Source organism: Hypomesus nipponensis, chromosome 9 (genome assembly GCF_054491055.1).
Source record: "Hypomesus nipponensis isolate SF chromosome 9, ASM5449105v1, whole genome shotgun sequence".
Lineage (NCBI taxonomy): Eukaryota > Metazoa > Chordata > Actinopteri > Osmeriformes > Osmeridae > Hypomesus > Hypomesus nipponensis.
The window spans coordinates 15,712,416-15,734,609 of NC_140369.1; the positions used below are offsets into that span (position 1 = coordinate 15,712,416).

A 22,194-nucleotide genomic window follows, 5' to 3' on the forward strand; every position below is an offset into this window, starting at 1 on the left:
AGAATAGTTCATTTTCCTGCAGGTGGGTCAGTGAACAGGGTCTGTTTCACTACAATGCTTTGAGTCATGTGTTTCTGCTAGCTCACCAAGCCAATGGCTCTGCATTTTTTATCATTTAACCTTGAACTTGTTTAGAATTCCCATCTACTCAAACAAGCTTATCTTTAAATGTTGTTTTCTTTTTACAGGAAGAATCGACACAACGTTTTTAGGACACAGAAGGCAGTGTTCAGTCATGTGTGAGGAACATAAAGCCCTCCTGCTGGTCTCCCTGCTGGAAGCGGATGACTCCTCTTCACTGAGGACTATGACTCCCCTGACTGATGCAAATGAAGGATTACTGATATCATAACACATTTTTACACTGAGCTGAATCCCATGGAAACAGTGAATTGTTTACGCTTGGTTGCCATTTATTGTTGTCTCATTTCTTCTTCCACTCTTTTTTCCTACAGCTTACTAAACATATTCAAACACAAACCAACCCGACATTTTCTACATACACAAATGGTACTGTATGGTCCGCTGTAAATATATGTGTCAGGCTCAGTGTCTTGTGTGTGCATTCCTGGACTTCTGAAATCTCTTTCTGCACTATCCTAGTTTATTTAGTGAGCCCTGCAACAGACCTGCATAGGGCTGCATTTTTATGAACACGGCAGAGTCCAGCTATACAGCAATCAGGAGCTAGTGCAGTGATATTTCATCCTGACAGCCTGAGTACGGCACAGCACTCTTCTTCTCCCCATGCGCACACGCACACACACACACACCCATAAAGCATGCGCACCCCCACAGGGGACCCATAAACCACACCACCATGGCACCTAGGGGAAGACGAAACACGTTGCACCCTTCCACCGAATACAGAAAGAGCAGCCCTCTGAATCATATCATCCTCACACATCACATTCAGTCCGACACTCGTTCCTCTCCCCTTGTCAAACAGAAGAGCAGTGCACCTTTACAGGGGAGCCAATGCATTAGCAGTTATTCCACAGGGCACATCGGCTCCACTGATGCTTTGTTTACGGCTGGAACGTGTGCTGTTGCAGCTGGGCTGGTGAGTGGGTTTGATGGATCCATTAGTGTGTGTGAGGGTGACGGATGGGCCCTGGACCAAGCTGATCTCAGATCAGTCAGCAGGCACACACTCACCCAGGGCCGGACAAGGCCTAGGAAGAGAGTCTTACAACATAACAGTAGTTTGGGAACGCATGGTTGGCCTTCCTTCTATTAGGTCTACACTTCCTAGTCGTCAGCAGAATGAAGAACACTGAATAATATTTTGTTTGCAGATATTTCCATTGGTGCTGTTGTGTTTTGTTAATTTTATGCTGGTTAACATTTGCCATTTTCTGGTAATCCTACAGAAAATGGCAAATGTTAACCAGCATAAAATTAAACCCTTATATGGGATCTTAATGTGTTTGAGATGCCACTGATTATCAACAGCTGCAGCAATAACGTCGGTCTAGAGCCGTGTCAAAGCAATCTCCCCGTGACCAACACCAGCCGCCTCCTTCACATCTCAAAACAAATGGTTTGTGTCTGTGTCTAAAAGGCAGCCTCTCCACTTTACTCGAACAAATGTCACCAGCATCCCATCCAGTAAGAATCACACAGGCTGCACGTAGGTTATGTATGGCTTAGAGAATTGTTCCTCTGGTGGAATTATCTGAAAGGGCCACAGCCGTAGACACTGTATTAGAGACGTACAATCTAAGAGGTCCTACTCAAGGCCAAATTGAAAAAAAGTCTTTATTATGTAAATTACAACAGTGTGTTTTACATACGAGGTCAACAAGGATATTTGACTTTGATCATCCTCAAAACACATATCAGCTTAATTTCATCTGAGGAGAAAATTATCGAGAATATTGAAGCAGGAAGGCAAAACAAACATGATGAAAACATCCCATGGAAATATAAATTAGCTTTATAATATATCGTTCAATAACATTTTCTCCCTCCAACATGCTGTAGGCATTTGAGTGGGCTGCACTACGTATTGGTGTAGGGGTAGTCGAGATTGAAGCATCGCGGCCATTAAAGACCAATGGAAAGATCAATGGAATCCTAATGTAATCCTGTTCAAAATGGGTTTTCACAGTGTGTGTGTGTGTGTGTGTGGTGCATTGGACACATCCCACGAGTCAATTCAATCAAGACATGTAAGTAATATTGTTATATTTGTTGTTAAAATGGAAATGATTAAAATACATGAATGACTACAACCTCCTTTCCAAGGTGTCTGTTTCTTGTTTTTGATCCAACCACAGAAGACGAGTCTGGGGGCAGGCTAAGGCGCAACATGAAAGGTCAAGGTCATTGTATGACCTGTTATGCCCCTAACATGACTACTAAGATGCAACGTGAAAGGTCAATATTATTGTTTGACCTGTTATGCCACGTGTAGGGGTGGCTAAAACACAACATGAACTCCTCTTCCCCAGGTCCCAAGCAGCCACAGAAACAGAGCCTTGAGATTTAACCCGTGCAGTATTAATCGGCAAGGTCACTTACAGTATTATTTGGCAAGGTCACTTACAGTATTATTTGGCAAGGTCACTTACAGTATTTATTGGCAAGATAACGAGGCCAAAGGAAGTGGCAGCCGACTCCTACAATTGGTTATACACAGATTTGATGCGAAGATTAGTTATACACAGATTGGTTGTGTAGATTAATTATACACATATTGTGTAGATTAGTTATACACAGATTGGTTATGTAGATTAGTTATACACATATTGGTTGTGTAGATTAGTTATACACAGATTGGTTGTGTAGATTAGTTATACACAGATTTGTTATGTAGATTAATTATACACATATTGGTTGTGTAGATTAGTTATACACAAATTGGTTGTGTAGATTAGTTATACACAGATTTGTTGAGTAGATTAGTTATACACAGATTGGTTATGTAGATTAGTTATACACATATTGGTTGTGTAGATTAGTTATACACAGATGTGTTATGTAGATTAATTATACACAGATTTGTTGTGTAGATTAGTTATACACAGATGTGTTATGTAGATTAATTATACACAGATTTGTTGTGTAGATTAGTTATACACAAATTGGTTGTGTAGATTAGTTATACACATATTGGTTGTGTAGATTAGTTATACACAGATTGGTTGTGTAGATTAGTTATGCACAGATTTGTTATGTAGATTAATTATACACATATTGGTTGTGTAGATTAGTTATACACAAATTGGTTGTGTAGATTAGTTATACACAGATTTTTTATGTAGATTAGTTATACACAGATTTGATGAGTAGATTAATTATACACATATTGGTTGTGTAGATTAGTTTTATACAGATTGGTTGTGTAGATTAGTTATACACAGATTTGTTATGTAGATTAGGTATACACAGATTTTTTGCCTATATTAGTTATTGTGGATTGGTTGCCTCGATTAGTTATACACAGATGTGTTGCCTAGATCAGTTATACACATATTTGTTGCAGAGATTAGTTATACACAGATTGATTGCATACAATATGTTCACATATTTAAACAATAAAGCAGTCATGGCATTTTTAAGTACAAAAAAAAATTAGCGTTACTCCTACGCAGAAGGCAAGCGTTGTGCCTGTACGATAGGGGGACAAGGCAAAAGGCAGAGAAGACGGTTTAAGCCAAACACCTAAAAAACAGCAACTTTCATCGCAAATTTTTGAAAAAGCTCTCGGAAAGCTTCAGGAAAATTAGGCTGCAACTATCTCAATCCTGGGGGGACTGATCAGCGATGGAAACTTATTGACAGAGTGACGTCAAGTACATGTTCATAACCAGGTCGTCATCAGCATCATGAGTGTTGAAGGATCTTTTACACTTTGGACATTTTGCCTGCAGCAGTCGACCAGAGAAGTCCACGACCTTTGACTCCTTAGAGCAGAGAGGGCATCTGTACGTCGCCGTCTGTAGCCCCTGCAGAGATGACATCAGTTTTGCGGCAATCCCTGGACCGTCACGAGCGTATGCATCTTTCTCTTCCTGTTTCAAGTCATCCAATGTCCAGGACACATCGATAAACTCCAGCCCGAGGACATCAGCACTACGCACCCTGAAGAAGCCTCCATCTGCCCAGCCGCTGCCCCAGGAGTTCATCAGTCTTAAGCAACTGCTGTTGTAACTGGTCAGAACAACAGCATGGCCATAAAGCTCAGCATTCTGTTGACGCTTGCTGATGTCAATCTCAGACTTAGTAAGAACGCCATCTTTGTTTCTCTTAAAGAATTCTGAGAAGCACGTCCACTCAGGGTCTGTAAGTTGAAATCTGGCAATCGCTGGGCGTTTGGCAGCAACAGCCTTCATGGCACCAAGAACATCTACCTTATTGCACCTCAGACGAAATTGGGGACACACCTCTCGTAATACTTGTATTGTGTTGGCACCGTTCTCACCATACTTCTGAATCAGTTTGTGGCGGATGTCAAAAAAATCTGGGTATCCACCACAGCGTCCCACTATGCGCTTCATGGCCAGGTGGAGAACAGCAGCACATGCGTTGGCATAACATGTGCCACCTTTCTGTTTCTTGGCACCAAAGCCCTGGTTGGCCTGGTTAATGTAGAGATCCAGAGAAACAGTTGCTAGGACGTCTGAAAGTGCATCTTGGCAACAGACTACGTTCCTTGCGAGGTCACAGACATCTGAGACGATATCAGGGTGGTTGACCTGCCAGAAGAGTCTGGTTTCATTATTTGTTGTGTCGATTCTCCACCCTCTCTTCACAAAAACTGTTCGTGGAATCAGCTGGGTTTGTAGAGTAGAGCTCAGTCGAAACATGAACTTCGCAGGGCCTTCCCAACTCTGGTCTGCGATGCTATACAGCATTAACGGATCAGATATGGATCGATCAGTGATGAAGCAGCAGACTGTTGTAACACCCAGATCAGATAACGCTTTGGTTGGTGGGTTGTCCCCATCAGTTGGCTCGCCATCAGACAGCACAAAGAGCAACTTGTGGTGTTCCTGATATTTTGAGAGGGCAAAGAAATCCCTGGCATGGTTTAAGGCTTTAATCAGTGGAGTGCGACCAAATATAAATGGCTTCACAGCTTCCATGAGCTCATCTACTCGGCCATCCGAGAGCTCTGCGTCTCCCACACAACCGTGGAGTATTTCATGAGCCTCCTGTACCTCCATGACTGCTTCTTGTCCAATGCTGGCCAAGACACTCTTCTTTGCCAGCTCCATTCCCTTTTCAATCACCTCTTTGATTGAATCATGAGTAGCATACTCCTGTACTCCAGTCAAACCCAAAAAACCCATTCCATTAAATAAACCTTCTTGTGCATATGAACCAATGCCGTGTCTGAGGAACCTACACTGCTCTGGCAAACAATCATATATAAATGTTCTTCTAAAGCTATGGTCATGCCCCAACTTGTCCAGAATCAGTTCTGCATTGTCATAACTAACAACACTGAGTAAGACATTCATTTGTGCCCACTTGCGAACTCTAGGTGCACCATTTGTTTCAAGGATTCTCAGTGCTTGCTCAAGAATCTCCTTTTTACTGCGACCAGAGGCTTTGGAGGGTTTAGAATTTTTAAGTGTCATTAACATGTCAAATACTCCTGTTCCGGAGGATCCTCCAACTCCTATAGCGAACACACGGTTGGACTTGGAGACGTCGTTCTTTATGAGGTCATCCACCACTTTAAAAATGGACCTGGCCCAGCTTCCCCCCTCCTGGTCCACCCGTCCACCGATACTCCGCTCCATGGAACCGGACACGTCCAGCAGCACTCCTGTCAGCACCGACATGGTTCTTCAGCAAGGGATTAGTTCTGAAACACACAAACAAAATGCCTTAGCCTGATTTTTCTTTGCATTACCGAATGTAAGGCTTTGCAGCTCTCTGTTCAAATCACACAGTCAAAATGAATTAGATGAAAAATGGGTTTGAATAGGTTTCACTTTTAGGTTGACATGACAGTAAAACTGTATCACCAGTATTCATTTGTGGATTAACAACTGGAAGCAGCAATACAGTTTTTTTCAAATGCTTAGACAACTTTTGTACTTGTCCTCTTTTTTTCAAAACGGTAACACTTTATTTGATGATGATCATGATGATGATGACTTTATTAGTTCGGCGCAGTTTCAAAACGAAATGAAAAACCAACGTACAAACATAATTAATCAAGACTTAATCACAACATTAAACAATATAAACAGATATTCTGATAAATGTACAATAGAGAATATCATACTACGGATAAAATATCAACATAGTGTATACTACAAATGAGCACACTGGTTTAACAGACGTGTCAGATATGGTATAGGCGAGTTACTGTATGTCATCGTGTTAGCCTTCGGAATGCTGAGTTTGTGTCCATTTCTGGTGCTTCTACCTGAGATGTCAGATCTGTACTTTGGCAACCAGTGTGCAGATTCAGAGTTCAGAAGGGGTGTGACTAAGAGTGACATGACACTGTCATGGCACTGTCATAACCATGACATGACACATGAAAGGATGTTTATGAATGTTTATTAATATTGCCATTAGGTGTCATTTGGTGAATTATGTAATTTCTTATGCAAGGTTGTTTGTGATGTCTTTGTTATGACAACTTGACATTAGCTGAGACAACATCACCTGTCAATGTCTTTGTCATTACAACTTGACATTAACTGAGACAAAATAACCTGTCACTGTCTTTGTTATGACAACTTGACATTAACTGAGACAAAATAATCTCACATAAACATATCATAGAAGGCCTAATTATAAAACTTGAAGAAAATATTTAGCTTTATGTGAGGTTGTCTTGCTGCTGCCTCTCCAGTGCACCTGTTGTCACTTTCATTTGCAGCATAACAGGGGATATTGATTCATAATTGCTTAAGCTTCCTAAACGGACAGATTGATATCCCTGAAGTGCCTCAAAAGGTTCATGTCGAGCCCTGAAATCCTGTGTCCAGAGATATATAATTAATTACCTGATCGACACTGAAGTTTGTCTTTTAGTAGTCAATAGTATGTGGTGACCTTGCGGAAAGCATTTATTAAAACATGTTTGTCATATTATATCAACAGAATATTCCAAGAGTGAAGGTCAGAAAGACAGAGGTCTGATTCAGAAGAAATGGAAATAAATATTTGATTTACAATTTACAATGAACATTTAATTCATAATTTGTTTGCAAAAATAAAATAAATCTGCAGTTGCATATTAACAAGGTCATAGTGTATGGAATGCCGAGTTAGTAAAAATTTGATAAATAGGTAAATAAATAGATAAATACATAAATAAATATGGCTATGAAATAAACTCTGAAATAAAACAAAGGCAATGGCAACAAATATATAAATAAAGCATTATATAATTATATAGCTGAATCCATTTACCGACATCAATAAATAAATACATTTATTTATTTCAAAATTACGTTTTTGTAAAGACAACATTTATTTATTTCATGGGACTTTTATTTCCTAATGCCACATTTATTTATTTATTGAGACTTTTACGCACTACATTTATTTCCACATATATTTCCACGCCACATTTATTTTCACACCACATTTATTTCTGTGCTGTATTTATTTCCGATCTCAAACTAGAGGGGCGTGGTTATCTTCAGACCAACGCAGCTGCATACAAGATCGAAGGCAGATAGGGACACCTCGATTCGGTAGATTCTACCTATGTATTTATCTATTTATTTACCTATTTATTTATTTATTTTTGACTAACTCGGCGTTCCATACTATAATAGTCAGGTAGCCTATATTTAATAAAAACCAGAGTAACACAAAAAATCTATCGTTGTGTTACTTTTGACCCACCCGTTATTTTCGTCTCAACTGACGAAACTGAAAGTGACAATGTGCAAGCAACTTATGTTCAAAATGAAATTATACTGAAGTTGTTCGACATTTGTACAAAATACCACCTGCCTGGTATTGATAGACCACACTTGTGAGTTATTGACACAAGCAAAAATATATCTGTCTTAAACAATGTCTTTTAAAATTAAGTTTTTCTGAAAGATTTTACTTTCGCCCTTGCTCTCGCTTATAAGTTCAATTCACCTTTGAACTCTCTAAAGATATTTGAATTTGAGAACGAATAACCTACACAGGACGATTTAACAATGCATTCGAGTGATCAAAGTAACTTTGATTATAACCGATTTCAATTGTTACCAACCGAATACAATCCCGCATATTTTGGACTCCTACCATAAGTGCACTTGTCTAAGCGATGTTCGGCAGGAGGCTCAGGAAAAAATCAACCTATGTACACACGCCCTAACGTATAGGCTGCAGTTCTCCATTACGCCTCATTTTGTTTGTAAAAGAAGACCTTACCTAAGATACGCAGCTGTATGTCCTCCCACCTTCTGACTCAAAACCAAATGGTGTTTTATACAGAACAGGGTCTCACTCTCAGGGTTGGGAAAAGACATTCACTTGGCGGGCGTAACACTCACGTGATTTCTGTGAAATCTGCTAGCTTTTACAGTATCTCGGGCACAAGAAGGGGTGAGTTTGAAGTTGATATCAAAAGGATGGGAAAGAAGGAATTGGCGTTAGCGATATGTATTTATTTAGGCCATATTATGGTTAACCAATATTTCATTTGTCTATTTGTTTTTACCATATTATCCATCACCAAAACAATGCATGGAAGCAGTTTATTTAGAAGTATTTTTTCAAATATTTCTGCTGGAGAAGATGGGCTGTTTGTGTGTGCATGAGTGAGTGTGTATGTGAGTGAGTGTGTGTGTGTGTGTGTGTGTGTGTGTGTGTGTGTGGAGTGATGAGACCAGAAGCTCCCCAGGGTACACACACACACACTCGCTCTCTCACAAACACAAACACACTCTCACAAACACACTCACACACACACTGCTAGCATAACTTGGGTGCTGAATACCAAATTCTCTTATAACATTTACAAATAGAAATCCTCTAAACACAAAACAATACAAATACAATACAAAATATCTACTCACAGACAAATAATGAACAAAGTTCACAAGGTCAGCGTGGGTTTTGCTCGAACTTTACTGCAGCGATTTTCAACATGTAAGGCTTCATGTAAAAAGTTTGTTCTTGTTGAACAAGTGGTGTGATAAATGACTTACTGCAGGGGCTCTCAACCTTTTCTACACCACCTATTCATATTTGAAAAAGGTTGGAGCCTAACAGACACCCCTCTTGTTTGACGAATCTGGAATGGAATCTATATGGAATCTATATTCCATTCTAATAAGTGATTGTCATGTTACACAAAGAGCAACATCAGCACCTGCTGCAGGTGCGAGCCTAGAAATGAATACACTCAATTAGTACTCTAGATTAGGGGTCCTGAGGTGCAGTTGTTGTTTGACCACACCCCAAAACAGAGACAGCAGGTGAAGATAAACAACCATTATCAGTGAAGTGTTCTTCCTCTCCAGCTGTGGCTGGTGGTGAACCACAACCACCCTGCCAAGAACACTCTAGTGTAAAGCTGTAAGTAAGCCACAACAACTCTAGTACACACGCACCTCTGTGATCTCACTTCCTGTTGTGCCGTACAGAACACATAGCTCAGAATAGAATCCATGTGAGGATGTTGAGCTCAACTAGCAGAGGCAGGGAGGAACCACCTGGAACTGTTGCGGCTAATGTGCCTATGTACACACACACACTTCACTTCACACACACACACACACACACACACTTACAAACACACCGCACAGACACACACCAGCACACGCAGAAACATTCACATCCATAGTCCTTTTCCTCACCCCGAAGAAAAGCGAAAGTGACAGTGAGTGACAATTAGAGCGCAATCACAGAGGCAAGCAAACAAAAACAATGCGCCGCACACTGTTAACCCACTCCAACACGTGCACGAGGGAGTGAGTGACGAGAGCAGAGGCGGGTCTAGCGTATGCGCGTGGGCGCCTGTCCTGTCTGTTGGATAGTCACTGGCCTGCATGAGCTGCCCCTGGCGTCCAAACACCTGGGAGAAGGCGCACGAGGAGACGGAGAAGGAAGGAGGGGATGGGGGATGAAGGTCAGCAAGACTGAGTCGGATCGCTTTGAGGGGGTGGGGGGGTGCTGAGTCAGGAGCTGGTTGCTGGGACAATATATCTGGATTCTGGCAGTTGGGTGGTGACTGCTCTCTTCCACACCTCTCCTCTGTATGCTGGTGCTACTTCCTCGTAGCCCAGTGCTCCTCCTCTCTCTCTCTCTGACACGTGCTGCACTGCTCACAGCTCGGTGGGTTTGATGGATCCATTAATGTGTGTGAGGGTGACGGATAGGCCCTGGACCAAGCTGATCTCAGATCAGTCAGCAGGCACACACTCACCAAGGGCCGGACAAGGCCTAGGAAGAGTCTTACAACATAACAGTGGTTTGGGAAGGCATGTTCGGCCTTCCTTCTATTGGGTCTACACTTCCTAGTCGTCAGCAGATTGAAGAACACTGAATAAGACTTAGTTTGCAATTATCTCCATTGGTGCTGTTGTTTTGCCATTTTCTGTAGGATTACAAGAACATGGCAAATGTTAACCAGCAATAAAGTTGACACCCTTTTATGGGATCTTATGTGTTTGAGATGCCACTGATTATCAACAGCTGCAGCAATAACGTCGGTCTAGAGCCGTGTCAAAGCAAACTCCCCTGTGACCAACACCAGCCGCCTCCTTCACATCTCAAAACAAATGGTTTGTGTCTGTGTCTAAAAGGCAGCCTCTCCACTTTACTCGAACAAATGTCACCAGCATCCCATCCAGTAAGAATCACACAGGCTGCACGTAGGTTATGTATGGCTTAGAGAATTGTTGCTCTGGTGGAATTATCTGAAAGGGCCACAGCCGTAGACACTGTATTAGAGACGTACAATCTAAGAGGTCTTACTCAAGGCCAAATTGAAAAAAGTCTTTATTATGTAAATTACAACAGTGTGTTTTACATACGAGGTCAACAAGGGTATTTGACTTTGATCATCCTCAAAACACATACCAGCTCAATTTCATCTGAGGAGAAAATTATCAAGAATATCGACACAGGAAGGCAAAACAAACATGATGAAAACATCCCATGGAAATATAAATTAGCTTTATAATATATTGTTCAATAACATTTTCTCCCTCCAACATGCTGTAGGCATTTGAGTGGGCTGCCCTACGTATTGGTGCTGAAGGGCCGAGGAAGCAGTGATGACTGTAAACACCGCTGGGAGCTCCCCTCCAGCACACAGGAGGACCACCTGGAAGAGGCATCTCACCTCCACCAGGAAGATCGACTCAGAAACAACCTGTAGTCAGTTACATGAGCATGATAGCTGGACAAGGCTGGCCCTGCAAGAAATTAAAAAATAAAACGTTGAAATCAACCCCTACACCTCACCCTCTTCCTCCCCCCTAAATGGATTGTAAATGCATTTCTATAAAATCGAGTGACAGAACACAGTCTGTCTAGGGTCTTAAATGGTGAAATGTTAAGAAATGTATTGCTGACTTGCTTATTATCTGGGGTCAACCAGGTTTCATAACAGAATTTAACACATTCCATTGTTCACATTTAAAAACTTTAAATTGTTTCAGGTTTCAAACAGATCAAAATCAATCCAGAATTTGGCAGAGACATTGCTTTTTAAAGTGCTTTCCAACAAGATGGGGCTAATTATACTTATTATTTATGACACATTAAAATGTAAATGTTCACAAAAATGAAAAGAATGAATGGATAAATGGCAGTGTATCCTTTTCCCTGTACTGTATGCTACTAGGAACTAAAACAATATTTCCCCTTAACTTTTATAAAAACAGTCCAAGTTGTCCTTTTCTAGCTGCAGGTCACACACATAAGCCAAATGACAAACATGACAAAAATATGTCAGTAAGAAAACATGTACGTACACATACATATGCAAACTCACACACACACTTGTTCCTGAGGACCAATTTAGCAGTTAGAAAAAATGCTCTTTTCAGCCCACCCATCAACAATATTCTCTACAGAGATTAAAATCAAACATACATAATTTGTAAATCATTGTAATAAAGTGGGTGCGGGCCACAATATGGGATGCAGAGAAAGGGAACAAGTGGCCCCGTCTAGTTATACTGTATACTCAGAACATGCATCAAGATTTGTCCAAATGATGAAAACCTCACCTAGCAAACAGGAAGTACGGAGTAGAAAGACCAGAGACTACACCAGTTTTGGAACTGATACGTGATTGCCATTTGCAATAGGATTACCTTCTGAACCACAACGGAAACCCCAATGTCAATGTTTTGGGTCAAGTACTAATGTACAATATATATCTCTCTATATATATTTTTATATATATATATATTCTCATTGTCATTTACAGTTTGTATATTTATTTCAGCAAAACTGTCTTAGTCCAGACTCTATTAGGAAGATGAGTGTCAGAGGCCTACTTCTCAGCAGCCAACGAGACACGAGAGGGGAAGCAGTCAGAGTTCACTTCCTGTCACTTTTTCTTGTGACTAAGCATGTCCCGTGCCAACGTCTTCCTCGAAGGGGAAGGTTTGTTCAGCGGTGATTCTATGGGGAATCTCCGCCCTCTCCATTCGCTCCCTGCTGTACTCATGATGAATAGGAATCATGGCTCATTTCTGCAGAGACTCCTGGAGCATAAAAACAACTGTTCAGTGACTTAGAATTTCAAATATTGTACAACCTCAAACAAAATTGTGAAGTACGGCAAATGTATCTACAATGCAAAGTCATTATAAGAAAAATACAAAAATTAAAAGCACTGTGACTGACTGTTATTACCTTAGGGTCTTTGGGCTCCTGGCTGGACAGCTCTTCTGTCTTCACCTCCACAGGACCTGCAAAGCTGGCCAACTGAAGGCTTCTGGTGACTGGCCCACCTGCACGCTCCCGCGCCCTCAAGGAGAAGCGCTCTCCCTGGACCTCTTTTTTAACCTGGGTCTGGGACTGTTCCTGGGGAGACTTCACTTCAGACACCTTCTTGGGTGCCACCTCCTTGCCCACTCGCCCCATCCTCCCAGCCGGACGTGGCGCAGGTTCACTAGCGGGAACATCAGAGGATGATGGGGTGGGAGGCAAGGACTGGGCTTGGCCCTTTCTACCTTTCTTCCCGGGCGGAACCACAGCCGCTGGGAAAGACGCTGGCCTCTTGGGACGCCCTGCGGCTTTCCCTTTGGTGGCCTGGGGGGCTCGGCCTCCGGGGCCCCCGAGCTGCGAGCCCGGGTCTTCCTCAGGGGTTTGGACCCGGGCTCGGGCTGCTGGAGCTCAGTGTCTGTGGCTCTCCTACGAAGGCTCATGTTTTTGTCTGATGCTGCGTCGGCTCCGGCTCTCTTGGCCTCCGCTGGCCCCCTCTTGCCTTTTTTGGCAGCAGGCTTCATGGGGCAGCTGACTGCTATGTGCTTGCTAAGGCTGGCAGGGTAAGTAAACTCCCGGCTGCAGTGAGGGCAGACGTGAACTTCCTGCTGCGGTGGTGCCGGCTGTGGCTCCTCTTCCTCCTCCACTTTGACGACGGTCTTCCTGACCGATGCAGCGGATTTGTTCCTCTGAGTGATGGCCTTTTGGACCAGCTGGTTCTTCTTCTTGCTAAGGGAAGTCATCCTGGTCTTGCTCGTGGCCTCCTGGTTGAAGTTCAGCCTCTTGGGCTGCCCCATCCTGCGGAAGGCATTCTGCCCAATGCTGCCGGCGACTGCGGCGGTGGCGGCTGGCGACAGGACTCCGTTCTGAGGCTTGACGATCTGCCGGAGGGGGATGGGGTTCTTCTTGGGAGTGTAACGCCTCTTGTCGCTGGCGTTGGCACAGGCCAGGATGTGCTTGTGCAGCTCGGGCATGTTGTCAAAGCTGTTGCCGCACTTGGTGCAGCGGATGGCCGTGCTGAAGGTCTGGGGGATGTTGTGAGTGGTGAAGTTGGTGGCTGAGGCCACCGAGGTGGCGTGCGTGCGGTTGTGGTAGGGGAAAGGCGGAGGCTTGAAGCTGGGATAGTGCTGATTGATGCCCAGACGTACGTCGGGGCCTTTGGGCTTGCCCCCCTCTGAGGCCATGATCTTGATGGTGGTGTAGAGCTCCTCGGTCGGGTCGTCGCCACCTTCGTCCCCGTGCTTCCCGTTCACGCTTGGCTCTTTCTCCGCCACGACGTCCATTCCCTGGGACTGGGCTAGTTCCGAGGACTCTGGCTCGGGCACGTCCGCGGAGCTCTCTTCCGTGGCCTTGCCGGGGTCCGTGTAGTTCTGGGGCCTCAGCTTGCCGCTCTCCACAGCCGTGTGCGTGCACTCCTGGTTGGGGTGCAGGTCGGTCTGGTGCTGCTGGAGGTTGCAGAGGAAGGCGAACTCCTTGCGGCAGGCTGAGCAGACGAAGATGCGGCCCACGCCGTGCAGGGCCGTGCGGTGCTCCAGCAGGGCGGCCGCGTCCCCGAACAGCTGGACGCAGAACTCGCACTTGTACGGCCAGTCGGCGGCGTGTGCCACGATATGCCGACTCAGCTCCTTGATGGAGCGGAAAGGCCCGTCGCACACGTTGCAGATGAAGCTTTTGCTGAAGGCGTCGCCGCCGCCGTCCTCCTGCTCCTCGACCTCCGTCGGTTTGCCGATCGGAGGCAGGGCGCCGTGGGCCGTGTCGGCGTGGCGGGGCTCCTTCTTGATCACGGGGGGAGATGGGCGGTCTGACAGAGCAGGGGGAGAGGGGGCTGAGGGGCCAGACAGGGACTCTGACAACACAGAAAGGTCAGAGTGCTGGGATTTACTATCTGCTACTGATGCCCTGTCTTTACCAACTTTTCCATTCAGCAAACTGCTGCCGTTTCGAGTCCTCCTGGCCACCCCGGGCTCTGTCGTGGACAGGTCCAGAGAGATGGCCTCTCGAGGACTGGGCTTGGACTGACCGTTGCGGAGATCTCTGACTGGGTCGGGGGTGGGGTCGGGTGACTGGGCCATGAGCTCGTCCTCGCCGGGATCTTCCCCTAAAGATGTCTCCTCCGTGTCGGATACAGGCTTAGATGCCAGCTCTTCGTCCCCATGGTCAACGGACGTGGGCGACATTTTGGGCGACAGGACCGGAAGAGATCTGAACGTGGAGCAGTCGGAGGGCTGCGAGTGAGGGGAGCTGGGCATACCTTGTGGTGAGGGGATGGTGGGCAGGACCGGGGGAGGTGGTGTGGGACATGCCAGGCTGGTGCTGGGCGAGGAGGGGTTCATGGTGACTGGAGTTAAGGATGGAGGAGAGGGGTGGGCCGAGTCGGACACAATGTTGGGTGAGGTACTATGAGAACAGGTGCCTGTGCCACTACCAGCAGTGTACTGTGAATCTGGGCTTCCCAGGTTTAAGGAGCCATCATCTGCAGAGGTTGTTAGCCCGCCATACTCACTCATCAGAACCTTCTCCAGCATGCTGGTGTTGGGCTTCTTTTTCTTGGCCGGAGGCTGAATTGCCGCTGGGATGCCCTTTGATTCCAGTTCTGTGGCTCTACTCTTGCGGTGCATGCTCAGATCCAGCACCGATTCCCCCGATGCCTTGTTAGAGCTCTCATTTTTCCTTCCAACAGAGCTGGACAAGTCTAGAGGCTGCTGATTACACGAGTTCCCCCCACTACTGCTCGATGCAGGCCAGCCACGGGTATCCTTCCCTGAGGGGCTCATGGTGTCCCTGTCATCTTTGTTGGTGAGACTCCAGGCAGTGGACAGGTTGAGGTTTTCCAGCTTTGGCACCTTGAGGGTGTAGGAGCTCCCAGACCCAGATCCGGCCTCGCTCCTTGCACTCTCGCCTTTGAGAGCAGGGCTGAGGTGAGGAGAAGAGGGAGGGGAGGCTGTTCTCCTCTTGAATCTCCCCGAGCCTCCGGGCAAGGATGTGACCGACACCGGGGCAGTGTGACTGTCTGTTATCAGGGTGATGGTGGGTTTATGGCTGTCCTGGGTCTGGAGGAGCTGTTTGAGCTTAGGGGACAGGTAGATGGTTTTCTCCTTCTGGAACAGACCTCCCATCAACAGGGTTGAAGAGGAAGAGGTGGAACAAGAAGAGGAGGCGGAGGAGTTCCCAGTATCGGACTCCATTTTCATACCGGGCATGAGCGGGGGTGTGGACGTCCTCCGTTTCGAGGTGGACTGGCCAATGAGGTTGGAGACCTGGCGAACCGAGCCAGTCCTGGTGTCCACTTTAAGGGCCTGACAGATGTCACTGGGGCTGAGGATCACCGTGTCCAGACCGAACAACGCGGCGGAACTGGAGTCCACCTCGATCACGTCACAGCTACTGACTGAGCTGGTGGACAGGATCTTACCATCGATGTACAGGCTAAGGTTCTCCGAGATATTTTTGGATATGTCGACGACGTAGTCGTCCCGGTCCGCCTCGTCCTCGGTGTCGGCACTGGGGACGTAGACGAGTGGCGGGCTGGTGCTGGGGGACTCATCAGGCTGCTGGGGCGGGGTGGGGCCCTCCTGCAGGAGCATGCCTTTCCTGCGGACGCCCTTGGGCAGTAGGTGGCGCTCGTGGATCCTGCGCTGGTGCCTGCGCATGTTGGTGTGAGTGCCGAAGGCTTTGTTACAGTACTTACAGGGATGAAGCTCTTTCGATTCTCCGTTCTCGTCCACGATGAAAGGCCGGTCTCCATCGACTGAATCCTTCCTAACCATCTCAGAGTTCGGCAAAGGAGTGGCTGGGATTTGAAACGGAGACCGCGCGACCACGTGGTGGCCCGAAGCCGTGACGCGGTCCGGACTCGAACCGTCGACCTGGGCTCTGGGACTGAGCAGGGTAGCAGTGCCGGCCAGAGAGCCGGGCCTCTTCTTTGACACGTTCTCATGTCGGCGCTCGTGCCGCCTTCGTCCAACTTGGGAGCCGAACGACTTTCCACAATAGCGGCATTTGAAGGCGTGCGTTTGCTGGTTCACAGTGGCGTGGATGTGGATATGGCGCTCGAGGCCCTGTTTGGTGGAGAAGTGGCGCTCGCAGTGCTGACAGGGGTGCGTCTCATCCTGGGCATCACCCTCAAGGTCAAGGTCGGGGTCAGGGTCTGCCTTTGGTTCAGGTCTCGTTACAGAGAAGGGGGCTGTCTTTGTGTTACACTGAGGGGGAGGGACCCCAGTCATCCCCCTTTCCTCCTCCTCCTCCTCCTCCTCTTCTACCTCCTCCTCCTCGTGAGGGGGGGTGCTATGGCTTTGTGGCAGGTCAGGCAGCTCCAGGCTCTCCTCTGGCTCAGCCATGGCTACAGGCTGCTGAGGCTCCCCTGGACCCTCATCCTGTTCAACTTCCTGCTTATCCTCCATTGTGAAAGCCTGGACCTGAGACAGAGAGGGGTCTGGAGACGGCTTGGGCGAGGGCTCCACAGCCTCCTGGGAGGGTCCTGGAGATAACTGCCTCTCCTCCTCCTCATTTGGACCTGCATCAACAGTCAGAGTAATGTGTCAAAATACATGTGAAAATAGTACACCAAAACAATAACACATGAAACAAATGCTGTCGTTAAAAAAAAAAAAAAAAAAAACTAACAGAAAGAAAGTTTAAGTCTACAGACAGTATTTGGGCATTTGGTTTGGACCCAGATAAATAAATGATGTGCCATATAAACAAAACATGGATGACGGTGATGTCTATTCATCCTGGTGGGGAGAACACACCATCCTCAGTGTCCCACATGTCAGTGGTGGCAGACTGAGTTCCTCCTGTTCGCTTGGGTCCTCGGAATCCACCCCAACCAGTCTGTCTGGCTTGCACCACTAACTTTCTTCGAGCTAGGTGGAAAGAGAAACCCACAAAGCATCCACTTTTCAATTAAGCAATTCTGACAAATTCCACTGATTATGCAGCGTGAATAAGACATGCAATGCTTGGGATTTTTTTGCTTATGTTACTACACAAGGACATTTGTCTACACAGGTCGACATTTTCAGGTCTACATTTCATCATGGTGGCTTTGGTAGGGTATTTCTTGTTGCAAATACTAACCAGAATGAACTTAACCAAACTTGAGTTAATGTCAAGCATATTCGTAAACATTTTAATAAGGACAGAAAAATATATTGCTTCAGTCAATCAGGATTTTCGAACTGATTAAAAATACAACTTGAATGCATGCAAAATCAGTATGCGCCAAGTAATGCTATAGAGTAACACTGCAGTGACTCTAAAATACATTATACTCCCTGGAGTTGCTGTGACAACAAGGTCATCTGGCCTTGCCTACAAAGCCTGATTCATGCCACCCAGGAACACATGCTGCAGCTCAGTCATCTGACCTGTGCCGTTAAAGGCTTTTTGCAAGCTAAAGCTGCAGGAACGTCATTCAAATCACATAGCCAAAATTTCTGAAATCTGCAAACATTTAGGCAAAGTAATCTGGCCATAACCACAGGCCCACTGACTGACTACATTTAAAAAAACATATTAGAATATCTCCAGAAAAGTTACCTATTGTTGTTGCTCAACACACACAGTATTTGTTCTATTTTGATCAAGTCTAGCTGCAAGCTTCCTGTCACCATGTAAGTTTTTCAAAAAGATTCAACAGTCTGGTATGCACCAATTATACCATGCCACTTTTTTGCCAGACATTACTGTAAAGTTTGGGGTTGTAAAGTAGATTTCACGCTTACACGACTTGCATTGCAACAAAACACTCCATCGTGCCTTTGTATTGTGGAGAGGAAGGGTGGGACTTCAGGGCTTGTGCAACTTCATTCTGGGCCTAGTATCCACAAGCTAACTTCATGCTACTTCAAATTTGCATTTGTTTCGGTTGACAACGTTAGCTAGCTTATTCTCTAGTAGGTATGCAAGTAAACAAAGAAGACAATCTACTCTGTTTCACACCTTCATTTGATATAATAATTATATTGCACGTTAAACGATTAACAAGCCAAGTTAGATGTCAGTCTTCGAAAGTCTTAAGTAGGCTAGATTATGTATTGTAAGTCTATTTATATACAAAACACAAGCATATTCTTTAAAAAAAGCACAAAGACATTACTTTGAAAGACCACTTGGTACATAGATCATCGCTTTTATTGACCGATATCTACGGATCAATAATTTACTTGACTGGGCACCAAGGCCAGTTTGCCATCATCTCCCCCCTACCTTGCACGGGATGTCTGGCACGTCCGTGCATGACCTGGCCCGTTAGCTCGCTAACTAGCTTGACAGCTACCCTCCGAGAATCGAGTGAGACAGACGATACCTTGCGAGGCCAACCCTCCCAGGCCTTCTTGATAAACCATCACATCCATGCTACTAAGTAGCAAGGAAGTCGCGCAAAGGTTCCAGTAATTAGGAACTCTTGAGAAAGGTCACATCCCTCGGAACGTCACGAGCAATTTGTGCTGTTCAGCTAACTTGCTAACTGGCTACCTGGCGAAGTGTTGGCACTGTTTACATAGCCAGGTACTAGCTGGCAAAAACATGACTGTTCATGCGAAAAAGTTATTTAGAAAAGCACAGAGTCCGAGTATCATGACCAGCTCTCAGATTTAGCTATACTGGCTACTAGCTAGCGCTTGGATTCAACTTCGACCGGACTAAAGCTAGCTAGCTGTTAGCTACAACTGGCTAAAGACCACATTTCGTTCGATTGCTATTCTTTGCAAGCTCGTTATCACATTTGTGAAACGTGTAAATACGTGACTAACAACATATCTGTTGCCGAATTTCTTATTTGGGCGTTTAAACAACTCACCTCGTTTCGCCCTGGGTGAGTTTTTCTTGCACAAACTGCTGGCCTTTTCTTCCTCCAATGCAGCTGTTATCTCGGGGTTGTCTTCCCCACTGTACCAGACTAACAGCTCTTCGCCAGGTCCTATTGGCTGTCACAAAAAAGGATGAAAAAACGCACCAATCAGAGTAAATCTTGCTGAAAGACAGGAGGGACCCCTGTGTATCTGTCCAATCAGTGGGGGATGTAACTCAACATTTTGGGACAATTCTGACTGAACTAAAGCAATTTCTCAACCCACTGTATGATTTATGCCATACAAAATCACACTGGCATTGGAAATATATAAGCATCACTATGAAAACATTTCTGAAAGAGGTAAATAGTTGAACAATCATTTATTATGTATTTAGTCATGCTGTTAACCAGTGCATTGGCTTACCCTTAATACTTTGTAGTAAATAGCTCGATTGATCTCCAGAGGAAAAATATTTTGTTCATGATTGGAGCGTGCCCAGTTAACATACCGTAGCCAGTTACCCTTCATAGGGTCTGTGGCATCCACACACATCCAGCCTCTTGCTGGGAAATATACCTACAGCGAAGCGACACAGAACAGACACATCCACAAATAACAGATCCAGTCAAAATTCTGGAAGCTATAACTGAACATCACTGCTGTTCTGTTCAATACAATTAAATAAATGCAAACTGAAAAGGTAAATTCACCAGTGTGTCATTGCACCAGCACATATACTAAGAAGGAGCAATGTTCCTCTCATTCTGGTGCGTGTGGACAAATCACACCCAGATGTCTCATTAGAGCTGCAGGTACTGAAATCCGTCTGAATAAGCCCATTGATCCTTCACACTGCTGCTACATGATCTCTGACTGTCGCAGGTTCCAGGACTAAAGTCACACTCAAGTGTAATTATTTTTAATAGGATCGAATTGCAAGGAATATAAATGTTTCCTGTTACCTACCTCCCACAGGTAAACATTGCTGGTCACCTGGGATCTCTTCTTCCTCTCTCCTACAAAGGGGCCAAACCTTTTGCCTTTAGGGATGAACCTAGAGGCCCAGGCACCTAGAGTGAGAAAGGGAATTAATGAGGACATCTTGCCACACCCACTGTCTGTCACACATCTTAACAACCAGTAAAGATAGCATCTTGAAAACAGGTATAATTTATTTTCATGGCTGGTAGGAAGAAATTAAGTTTGGGTTGAAATGTGCACACAAACTGTAATATTTCTCATTTGCATCAGTTAGTACTACGCTAAAACTCTGATAGATTACGGTACCCACATCTCACCAATACGACTTTGATTGACAGAAGAGGGTCTTAGTATTATAGCGCTGGGTAAGCTCTTCCAAATATGGTGCGGAATGTCATCCAGAGTTTCTACTGTCTCACCAGCACCAGCCATAGTTACCTAATGAGCAAACATGCACAATTTCAAGAAGCAAATTCAAAAGCACCACAGACTGCTGATGATGGCCTGGATCATGATCCAGCGTTCACTCTGCTGTTGAACAAGAACTATTACACATTTAAGTTCATGGCTGAATGAAATGTATTTCCCTGTCTCAGTTTTGGCTCTGACCTGGTGAAGAAAGACTGGTGAGAGATGTGTATTTGATGTACTGGTGAGACATTGTTCTCATAAAGTGTAGCATTCAAACCCCAAGGAAGTTGGCAGAGGCACTGTGCAGATTAGCCACATGGACCTTCACATCATTACAAGCTCCTATAATTACCAGTGTGTTACTGTACAGGTGTCATACAAGTGTTAACAATTTTCCCTATTCACAATTTTCTGTAGTTTAGGCTCAGGAGTAAATCATTCAAGAAATTGTTAACAAGGTTTTGAGAAGAGATTCAGTGTGCTCTCGCTTCTCTTTAAAAACAATTTTAAGGACAACTTGCAGTTTCCTCAGCCTGTGAGAAAGCCACACACACGAATACGCACACGTAAATTGGATTGCAAACTGGTCAGGTAGAAGTTGAAACTTGTGTTTGGTGATTTGTTATTTGCAACCATTTTTTTTGAAGAGCCTCGACGCTGCTTTTTGTATTCTACGTGTTACATGTAGGCCTATTTTGTGACCTATTCTGTTTGTGCTCACAGTGTTAACCTATTTGAAAGCTGGAGTTTCTTTCGGGATCAATAAGGTAAATTGAATTAAATACCTCTCCATCGTCAAACTGTCCATTTGATGGGCTGTACGAACATTGCAAAATGCACTTGCCCATCCTCTCAGCGAAGCAGGCCAGACCGACAAGAATAATTATTTTAACAAATGAAAGACGATATCGCCAAAATCTTGATAGAATGAAAAGCAATGATAAACAACTACCTTGTGAAACAGCCTACGTTTATAAATTAAATAGTTTGAGAAACGGCACTATAGGCCATACATAAGCTCGTATTTGTTTAACAACAGAATCATCAATGATCACATTGGCCTAAGAACATTTGCATAAAATGGGATGAAACACTAACATGAAATGCAAGACAAATGTTGGCAGGACTG

At 44.9% G+C, this 22,194-nt stretch overlaps 1 protein-coding gene and 1 long non-coding RNA gene across 2 annotated transcripts; both read right to left on the reverse strand.

Annotated features, from left to right (window-relative positions):
* Window positions 1–2,169: 2,169 nt before the first annotated feature.
* Window positions 2,170–8,451, reverse strand: LOC146273174 (uncharacterized). The gene is made up of 2 exons (XR_014766434.1): window positions 8,356–8,451; window positions 2,170–5,821 (listed from the first exon to the last, which is right to left on the reverse strand). It is a non-coding gene; the product is annotated as an uncharacterized LOC146273174 (long non-coding RNA).
* Window positions 8,452–10,912: 2,461 nt separating this feature from the next.
* prdm2b (PR domain containing 2, with ZNF domain b) lies at window positions 10,913–21,086 on the reverse strand. The gene is given in 8 exon segments (XM_084705882.1): window positions 10,913–12,650; window positions 12,802–13,205; window positions 13,208–17,386; window positions 17,625–17,738; window positions 19,679–19,805; window positions 20,097–20,249; window positions 20,640–20,743; window positions 21,074–21,086. Coding segments are annotated over 8 exon segments (5,112 nt in total). The 3' UTR covers window positions 10,913–12,632.
* Window positions 21,087–22,194: the final 1,108 nt, after the last annotated feature.